This window comes from Phaenicophaeus curvirostris, chromosome 7 (genome assembly GCF_032191515.1).
Source record: "Phaenicophaeus curvirostris isolate KB17595 chromosome 7, BPBGC_Pcur_1.0, whole genome shotgun sequence".
In the NCBI taxonomy this organism is placed as follows: domain Eukaryota; kingdom Metazoa; phylum Chordata; class Aves; order Cuculiformes; family Cuculidae; genus Phaenicophaeus; species Phaenicophaeus curvirostris.
In genome coordinates, this window is record NC_091398.1 from 7,839,415 (window position 1) to 7,849,673 (window position 10,259).

The window sequence follows — 10,259 nt, forward strand, 5'->3', positions numbered from 1 at the left end:
AGGTAGAAAGTGTCTAAAAATATTTGCTTAGGTAGTCCTGAGTTATGGCAGACTTTTTCCAAGTTGTTAGAAGTTTACAGTAACGAGAAAAAAGTTCAGACTAGCAATCAAGCATAATAACTTACTAGTTCTGAAGTCCAGCAAAAAGTAATGTTTCTAAGGCAAATAAGGCAAAAAATTGAAAATGGACCTCTGTCCATTTCATAGTTGAATTATTGTAGATAACTGAAGAAAAATGGAACTTTCCTGTGAAAGACCTATCCAAGTCCCGTTACCAGTGAACAAGCCCAATAAACAAGTGTCTACTGGTGGGGAGGGGAAAAAAAACAGCAAAACATTTCCTAAAATATGTTCTAACAAGAGGGAAAGTAGAGTAAGGAAAATCTTTTAGAATATACTGAGGCAAACTTTTTGTCCCAAAAACCAGAGGAAGTTTCAGCCAAGCAGGTACTCCATATTTGACTCATTAATAGAAACACATTCATGTAGAACCTAAAGGTGCAAAGGAATATAAATGTACTACATCAAGGGTAGGTAGATAGAGGGAGCAGCAGTAGTTCTGCATGTCCTGGCCCCTGAAGAAGATGCTCATTTTCAATCAGGTTTTTCTATTTTTTTTTTTTAATTGAAAAGAAAATTTTCCAGCCTTAAGGCTGGGAAATTTGGAACAGTCAGTTAGACTAGTGATTGAATTCCTTCACTGGAAGTTGTTCATTAGCCCACATTACCTGAGGGCACTAAACTTTGTCTCTTGACCTGTGTTTGAGGCTTCCTGGTAAACGTACAATTGTTTCTCACTGTAATTACTTGTTTTGCTAGACTTTTTCCATTTTAAAAACAAGAGTGCCTATTCTAGTTACCTGTACTTTCTCTGCTGTTTCTCGCAGGGTGGTCATTGTAGACTGAAGTTGCTGGTTCTCTTTGCTAAAGGACAGCCGTGCATTCTAAAGGGCAATAAAACATAATGTCCACTGAGAAAACATTTAAATGTCGTTTAGCCAGACACTTCACAAATCTCAAATCTTTGTTTTGTACTTGCCTATTTCCTTTAAGCTACAGGGCCATGTGCTCTTGCAAGCACCAGGCGTGGCTCCGGTAGTACAAGGTGCTTTCCAAAATACAACTTGGAATAATAACTGAAGTACCACCTGCTCTAACTTAGCTTTGAAAGTTGAGGGTGATTTCTGAGTTTAAACTTATTACTCTCTGCTATAAATAATCTCAGCACTTCTGATCTTAAAAAAGTCTCCCTGCCAGAAGTGGTACAATCCCCAGTAAAAGGAATCCCCTGCCAGCACTGTGAGACTCCATGTCTAAGCTGAACTTTTACCTCATCTTTACAGAAACTTACTCTCTCAGGGAAGACTTCAGGCAGCACACATAGTCCCTACATAGGCAGTCAGTATACCTCTAGGCCCATTTAGTGCCCAGTTGACCACAGTTCTGATTTTTCTGCAGTATTACTCACAAATTCATCTATTTGTCTCCGTTGTATGCAATACTTGTGCTACCGCAATTGTGTTTCCTGGCCAGTTCTAGCTTTCCAAGGAAGGCATTCATATTAGTGCTCTGATATTTCAGTAGAATACAAAGTTATCTTTAAAAAAAAACAAAGTAGGGCAACCCCAAACTGTTAAAATAATCAAATAAGACAGTCAATGGTGAGTAGCCTTGGTCGCTTTTGGTATTTGTCCACAGAAAAATTCTGCCGCTGGAGCGTGGTACATTTAAAAGGCTCTATATAGGCTGTTTTGAGCTTTATTTAGCTATTTCCCTACATAATACTTGTTTACAACTTACTTTTGCTGCTTCATCAAGCTGGGAAATTATACAGTTCCTGGAGTCTAAAAATAGAAAAGAGTGTCAGGACATGCTTTGTTATCTGGTTGGTATTTCAAAAGGTGACACTTTGATCTAATGTTTGAGTTTAGCTAAGTTACAGAACATGCCACAAACAGGTGAGACTTCTACAAATGTGTTGCTCTCTAACGTTTTTGTTTAGCTTCAATATTTCAGCACAATTACTTCTTAAAATTGATTCCATAAGTTAATTTATTTAATTTTAAAATGAAGCAAGCCATCATGCCAGTCTTTTCCTACATATACCATTCCTGTGATTCCTTAGGCAAATCCAGTAAACGCTAGGTCTAATTCAGTGTGTAAGCAAGTGATTTGTCCTATAACCCACAGCCCACATGCAACCTCACAGGTTTTTGTGCACTGACAAAGAACAACAGTTAGATCCCTGCTTAAACCATATAGATCTAAAAGCTGAAGCATTTTTGTTGGAATATGAATCAGCCTGTCTGTTATCTTTTGCCTCTTATTCTGCTGTGCTGTATAACATCCTGGATAAGAAGGAAGACATCAAGAAACAAGACAATTAAGTATGAATAGGGTTGGGAGAGAAATCTGGCCAGAGTATTACGGCATTCAAGGTATCATTAAAGGATCACTCAGAAGTTCCATCAAATAACAAAGCCTTGGTCAGTAGGATTATGTGATACAGAAGACAATCTGTATGTCTCATTTTTGTCTGTCATTTGCATATGGATTTGTTCTGAAGGAAAGAATGCTTCTTCCATTTTTCTTCCCCATTCAGCCAACTCTGCCACAGCATGACAAGTTTCTTTCCTCTTGCCATGCCTTATGCAGTAACGCTGACTGCTTTTTGTGAGCTACAGGTTAATTATTGCATGTGTGATTTGCAGAGTAACAAAAAAAAAATACATGGGAAATGGGAACACTTCCGTTAAAGGAGTAACAAAAAATCCAAAATAGGTCCTGAAGGAAGGATCAGAAGAACAATCAGTACACTAGGATTTAGGCATGGCTATTGTGAGTTATTTGGGAATAAGGAACAGGCTTCAGGTTTGTAATATTTACCTTTAAATTTGACAATATGGATCTTCCTCCTTTCTTGGAGTGTATTAAATGCCATGTAGCTCCCTTATCAGCAGTTATTTTCACATCAATAGACTGAGAATCTAAATGAGATCAACTAGAGGCTTGTCCAGGATGCTTGTCCTTATGCTGATGTTTAATAGAGAACGTTTTCTTTTAACATCAGCTGCAAAAGACTGAATAGTGAGTGGCACTCTACTTGCACGTCAGTTTGGGATCCATGTGCTAATGGTTGCTTGCTAGATGAAGTCACCTCTGAAAATAATTTACACTGATGGAATCTTTTCATATTATTGTTGTGTATTCGTTACCCTGGTTACCACTGTTGTCAGTTTTCTCTAGGTAAGAGGTGGCTTTGGAAACATCACATGCAAACTAAAGGCCTTTAATATTTCATTACCTCTTAAGCTGTCCTCCATTCCTGTTGACTATATAGGCTTGCCAAAGGTACGGAGGACCTTGGTGCTTGTTTCCTCTCACCGTGGAAGCAATAAGAGAAGGGCTAAAAGGACATGACAACAACCCACTGTCATACCCAACTCAGCTTTCAGTTGTGTGCACTGCTGTTCCAGCTGGGCAGTTCTTTCCTCCTCCTCTTGCAGCCTCACTTGGGAGAGCTGGACATCTTTACGCAACTCTTGGCAGTCCTGCTGTAATATCTGCACCTGCAATGATACCACAGATTGTTCTTTAAGATGCAGAATTCAGACGGGCAAACCTAAGCAAATGTCAGAACTTGAGAAGTTCATTTAAAAGATACAGCCTGTAGTCTTATCAGCTTTTCCTCTCTTTCCCCATATTATGCGCAAGACTTTTAAGGCAAGCAACTCAATTTCTATAGGTAATGCAGTGTGCATGCACTTATAATCTTCTTTACTCGACAGGTGGAATCTAACAAGTTTGCACAATTAAATACTGAAAAGATCAAACTACAAAAGATCAAGGTGAGTGCAGTACTTGCGGTGCTTAAGAAGTCTGTCTCTTGCCATTTTATAAGGCCTTTTTTGTTTGTTTGTTTTAGTGCTAATAAGTATACCACAGGGTCAGCTCTACACATCCGAAAATGACAGATGTACTAAACTAAGCTCATCCTTCTCATATGATATAATTCATATAGATCAATAACATATCCATCGTTTTTTCCTTTCTGCTCTAGAAGAACACAAAGGTTATAAAAGGAATGTAGGAAAAAATCTAGTAATTTCTAACAGGACTTTGTGTGTTTCAGGAACAGAGAGACTTTGATGATCGTAAAAAAAATGCAAAAAAACCCCACCCTGCCGTAGTTATTCAGGTTTTGATACTTTGCTATTCTTTCTTTTATCCTTACTAAAACATTGTTATGAATTCAAAAATGTTAGAGTGGGTATATGTGGCTTGTTTATGTGCACATATGCAGAGAGGGGATTGTTTATTCAAATTACATGTAAGCCAGTTCATTTCTACCATTAACTACAGGCCCTCCCCACATTCCACAATAACTGGATAATACAAATATGGCTTAGAACAAAAATCTAGCTTTATCATCATGGCAATGGTGAAAAAGAGGTTAAGTCTGGACCCAGTTGCGACTCTCAGATCTGAGAAAAGGTAGTTACAAAGATTACAAAGTCAAACTATTTTCAGTTGCATTGAATTATTTAGGAAGGAGCAGTGGTTCCAGATTTAAATTTGGAATGTTCAGACAGGATGCTAAAAAAAAATAAAAATCTTAACTGGAATGTTACTGCAGCACTATAAAAAAAAAACAACCCTAAAGCAGCCATGGAATCACAGGTCTTGAACTCTGTTAGATGAATCCACCACTGCCCCAATCTGGTGTTTGATAGTTCTACTTTGAGCAGGAAGTTTGACTACGTGATCTCTTCTGATCAATGTTTGTACAGAATGATGTGGTTATAAAGTGTTTTAACTGATTCCTAGGAACGACATCTGAGTTCTTTCTCTTCCTCACAGATGAGAAAAAGAAAAGATAGAAAAATATACTGAAAGTTTCTCAAACCTGCTTTCGTTCTGCTTCTACTGTTGTTTCCATGTCCTGTATCTGACCCATCACAGTTGCTTGTGATTCCTCCAAAGACTCCCGCAGGCTGATCTCCTGGGACAGCTGTTCTGTTAACTAGAATAAATAAAACCTTTTCTGACCCAGGTGTAATTGAGCAAATTGAACATATACTTCAAGATAATATATGAAAGATGTTCTGCCTGGGTATTTAGTTATGACCGTGGCTGGCAGGCTCCTTTGGACTGTGTACATTCCAAAATCATACCCAGAATATTATTTAAGGATCACCTTCTTCAAATCTTTAAATGATACTTGGCAAATTCAGCTTCCTATGAAGCTCCTTGCTCTTGTACTTACCTCCTGAAGTCTATGGTTAATTTTCTGGTTTGTGTTCCTCAGTTCCTCAGCTGCAATCACTGCATACATCTGCAGAAAATTAACAGAGATTTTTGTCTTTTCATGTTCATAACTATTGCAAAATCCATAGGTATTATAAAATGCAACGGCCATGCTAACATCCATAGCTTGATCTCGATCTCATCTGATATCCTCAGTTCTGAAACACTGAATTTAAAAGTGCAAGCACTAAGAAGAAACACATTCTTTAATACAATTGATGAGATTGAGTGACATACTCCATTGAAAGTCTCTTCAAGGAAGACAGTAATAAAAGTGTAAGATTGAAACACTAGAGAAATGTAAGTTCCTGGAAAAACAGAAAAGCTATTGAAATCTCTATGCCTGAAAGCTAGGATGAAGTTAAGTCACGAAGATGGGAAAATTACAAATCTCAGATATTTTTATTCTTGATTTGCTGTGTAATTTTTTTTAATTGATGGAAGCACAGGTTCTCATTATCAAAAGTGTTTGCTCTTCCTGCCAACAGTGTACCATAAACTACTTTTCCCAGCTGAGTATACTTTCTGTTTAACTATGTCAGAGATGAGCATACTTAAAAAAAAAGTCTGTTAATACTTGAAACTATAATATGATCATAATCTTTTGTACCTTGGATGCAGTTGTCATCTCCAGGGCAGTACTCAGTCTCTGAACTTCTTGCTTTGCGTTTTCTTCAGCCTCTTTCATATCACTTAGGTGTTGGTGCAACTTCATTGCTTCTTGCTGTACAATCTTCATTTCTTGGAAATGCTCCTCATGGATCGCATTCAGGCGTTGTTCCAACTGGGCTGCCACAAGGAAAAGGGAAAAAACTTTCCTTGATGGAAAGAGCATAGGGAGGGACAAGAAAGAAAAAAAAAATGGGTAAACCCCCTTTTTTACTACCTGTATGCTTTGGATTCAGTTTGTTTTCTGTCTGCAGCTGGAAGATGTTTGATTTCAGGGTCTCTACAATGCTCTCTAATCGACACATTCGGTTCACCAATGTTTCACAGTTCTTCCATAGTGTATTTTCTCCCACAAATGCTACCCTGGCCTGCACAGGGCTAATGGTTGGGTAACTAGCACATGGTTCTGAGGTCTTCAAGGGAAAACGTTTGAGGCTGAAAAGGAGAAAAGACTGATGTACTTTGTGTGTGCACGCATACATATGTGACATTGCAGGCATGCAGTAGAGATGTGATTGAATTATGACCTTTAAAGGTTCCTTTGAACCCAAACCATTCTGTGATCAAAAGCCACATTTCATGGAATCTTAGGAAGTCCTGCATTGGAAGGGACCCACAAGGATCATGGAGTCCAACTCCTGTCCCAGCATAGGACAAGCCCAACATTCACACTATGTGACAGAGGTCTTTGTGTAGATTCTTGTTGAATATTGCCAGGCTTGGTGCTGTGACAGCAGTGGCCCAGGTGGCCAAGAAGGCCAATGGCATCTTGGCTTGGATCAGAAACGGTGTGACCAGCAGGTCCAGGGAGGTTATTCTCCCTCTGTACTTGGCACTGGTGAGACCACTCCTCGAATCCTGTGTTCAGTTCTGGGCCCCTCACCACAAGAAGGATGTTGAGGCTCTGGAGCGAGTCCAGAGAAGAGCTGGTGAGGGGGCGGGAGAACAGGCCTTATGAGGAGCGGCTGAGAGAGCTGGGGTTGTTTAGCCTGGAGAAGAGGAGGCTGAGGGGAGACCTCATTGCTCTCTACAACTACCTGAAAGGAGGTTGTAGAGAGGAGGGAACTGGCCTCTTCTCCCAAGTGACAGGACAAGAGGGAATGGCCTCAAGCTCCGCCAGGGGAAGTTCAGGCTGGACATTAGGAAAAAATTCTTCACAGAAAGGGTCATTGGGCACTGGAAGAGGCTGCCCAGGGAGGTGGTTGAGTCACCTTCCCTGGAGCTGTTTAAGGGATGGGTGGATGAGGCGCTGAGGGGCATGGTTTAGCATTTGATAGGAATGGTTGGACTCAATGATCCTGTGGGTCTTTTCCAACCCCGTGATTCTGTGCTTCGCTGGGAGCTGATCCAGCACTCCAGATGCAGCCCGTTCCCACTGACCCTGCCAGTACCGGTTCCCGGATGGAGAGAAGATCCTAGCGTGGCAAATGGGTGCAAAGAGGAACGTGATGAGGAAAACCCAGCTGAGCTCTGCAAGGGGGAACGGCTCCCTGCTTCCTTCTCCCTACCTCTGCCCGTCGGCGCCGAGCGCCTCCAGCTCCCGCACCAGCGCGCTGGTTTCCTCCTCCGCCACCCGCATCCGCAGCTGCAGCACCGACAGGGCCTCGGGCGCCGCGGCCGCGAGGCTCCTGGGGGCGACGGGCGGCCTGGCCATCGCCCAGCACCAGGGACAGGGCACGGAGGGGCGCGGGGCATGCTGGGAGTTGTAGTCCACGGCCCTGCCCACAGGGAGGTGGCCTGCGCGCAGGGCGTGCTGGGAGTTGTGGTCACAGAACCCACGAGGTTGGAAAAGACCCACGGGATCATCGAGTCCAACCATTCTCATCAATCACTAAACCATGTACCTCAGCACCTCATCCACCCATCCCTTAAACACCTCCAGGGAAGGTGAATCAACCACCTCCCTGGGCAGCCTCTAACAGTGACCAATGACCCTTTCAGTGAAAAAATTTTCTCTTGACGTCCAGCCTGGACCTCCCCTGGAGGAGCTTGAGGCCATTCCCTCTTGTCCTGTCACTTGGGAGAAGACGCCAGCACCCTCCTCTCCACAACCTGCTTTCAGGTAGTTGTAGAGAGCAATAAGGCCTCCCCTCAGCCTCCTCCAGGCCAAACAACCCCAGCTCTCTCAGCCGTTCCTCATAAGGCCTGTTCTCCAGCCCCTTCACCAGCTTTGTTGCTCTTCTCTGGACTCACTCCAGAGCCTCAACATTCTTCTTGTGGTGAGGGGCCCAGAACTGAACACAGGATTCAGGGCGCGGTCTCACCAGCGCCAAGTATAGACCTCCCATCCTCTCCCATCTTCCTTCCCCCGCTTCCTTCTGCAAAGCGCCAGGGGCCCAGACTCATCCTGATGTGCCTGGGCAGGGTCCTGGGATTTGCTTCTCCTCTTGATACAAGGAGTAATTACTATTACAGAAACTGGAATAGTGTGGTTTAAGCTAGAGTTACATTTCATCTAAGTAATGGTATTTTGTTGAAAATTAGACAGAACGTCCCTCTGAGAGCAGGTTTTCTTTAAAACAGTGTTTTTTTCCAGGCAGTGTTCATAGTTTGCAGACAAGAATGTCTTGTGTTCAGTCTGGTCTCTGATGAACAGATGTGTCTTCTGCGATCACCTCTGCTTGCAGTCTCTATCTCAAATGCAAGGTCAAGCAGAGCTGACTCCAGAATTCTGAATTAACAAGAGATTTGACTGTTGCAAAGTTCATAATAACATTTAAATTAGACCTTAGAAAGGAATAGAATAGGCGTAAGATTTCTGGGAAAATTTATACCCGTTAATGTAAGTGGGAAATACATTCTGTCCCAGCTCCTGTCTCGCTGTACACTGGGGATCACTCTCTTGTCATGCCGAGCCCTGATAAAGGATGTCCGCTTTCTAAAACTCCAAAACGAGTCTTAAAGTGTTTATTTGCCAGCATTTTTGGTGTCACTCTCTCCCTTCCTGCTGCAACTTGCCCAGCATTGCCCCGGCTCTGCCTCCTGGTGGGACGGCTCTCGGCATGAAGCCTGGTTTACACCAGAACGCTGAAGCATTTTAAAATTTGTAAATGTTTAAGATTAGTTTGCCATCTCTAAGGTTCCTTCCAACTCAAATCATTCTATGATGCTATAAGCCTCCACAGGGAGGATGCTTTGTGGGAGCGCACTAACTTGTAGGCTAACAGTTATTTTTGTACGTGATCCATTTACTGTGTCTCAAATGACATGTTCACTTTGGGATGTTTTACTCTTAAGCACACAGCTATTTAGTGCAGGCCGGCAGTCTCACTGAGTCACGTGGTCTCTGCTGTGCATCTCCATTGCCCGTCTTAAAATGTGCTGCTTTGGTGTAAGGAGTTCCATTTTTATGCAGAGGGGAACTGACTTTGTAGCCTCCCAGCTGGAACACCGAGTTGCAAAATTGGGAATGTGGTGTCTGAAGCAGACATCGGAGAACAATGCTGCAACCGTTAAGCCTTAGATATTCTGGTTGATCAAGGAAACGTATTGAAGATTTCTGTCCTAGAGATTTAGAATCTCCATTTCACTTTTGGCAGCTCAGCTGACTTCTGGAGACCTCTGTGTATGATTTAACTCTTCCAACAGGACAAGGGAACATAAACACATAACTCCTAGCTGAGGATTTTGCACAGGCTGCAAAAGAGCCAGCATCAAGCATCACTCAGTATTGTGCATTGTGGCAACATCTAAATACCTTTTGACACTCCATTGCTTGGTCTCAGCTTTGCCTGAAGCTTCTAATATGCTGAGGTAATACATGTTTGGGGTAAGCTGCATTGTAGGGCATGTTGAGATCCTATTATTAAATATATACCTAAAAGTTAAAAATAGAGGATTTTTTTTTAACTTAAAATTCATCTGTAGATGGCAGCAGAGAGGAACTATATTTATTGGACCATCTAAACATAGTGACTACGCATTTTATAATCTGTACAACTGCAGCTAGTGGCTATCCATTAATACTGAAAATTTTGCAGTCTGTTGATGAATATAATCATTTTGATTTAAGGATCTTTTGGCATGACTGTTTTATTTTGGGAAAGAGTTGCAGCTTTTCTGAGCAAAGAGGGTGACACTACAGACAGGACAACACTGTATTCAATCAGTAATATGTAAATAATAGAAAGATCCTCAGCTGATGTAAAGCAGTCATTGCTCCCCCTTGAGAAACTGCTTCAGAAAGCCTTTGCCTGGGGGATGTTGCCAGGAGGCTTCTGAAGAAATGTGGGATGTGAGAAAATATGAAGATCCCTATGGAAAAAGTAGATAAAAAATGATAA

At 42.0% G+C, this 10,259-nt stretch overlaps 1 protein-coding gene across 4 annotated transcripts in view; it reads right to left on the reverse strand.

The window, feature by feature from the left end:
• The window catches only part of CCDC150 (coiled-coil domain containing 150), a 24,373-nt gene extending 16,745 nt beyond the window's left edge, over positions 1 to 7,628 (reverse strand). For all 4 annotated transcript variants that reach the window (XR_011337719.1, XM_069860754.1, XM_069860752.1 and 1 more), the window contains exons 1-8: positions 7,485 to 7,628; positions 6,194 to 6,411; positions 5,918 to 6,096; positions 5,267 to 5,335; positions 4,907 to 5,023; positions 3,440 to 3,569; positions 1,801 to 1,844; positions 861 to 944 (exon numbers count right to left, since the gene is read on the reverse strand). Coding sequence is in view for 3 of the 4 variants with exons in the window: in XM_069860754.1 (XP_069716855.1) it covers positions 861 to 944; positions 1,801 to 1,844; positions 3,440 to 3,569; positions 4,907 to 5,023; positions 5,267 to 5,335; positions 5,918 to 6,096; positions 6,194 to 6,411; positions 7,485 to 7,555 (912 nt within the window). In the remaining variant the exon portion in view is untranslated. The remainder of the gene's footprint in view (positions 1 to 860; positions 945 to 1,800; positions 1,845 to 3,439; positions 3,570 to 4,906; positions 5,024 to 5,266; positions 5,336 to 5,917; positions 6,097 to 6,193; positions 6,412 to 7,484) is intronic.
• Positions 7,629 to 10,259: the final 2,631 nt, after the last annotated feature.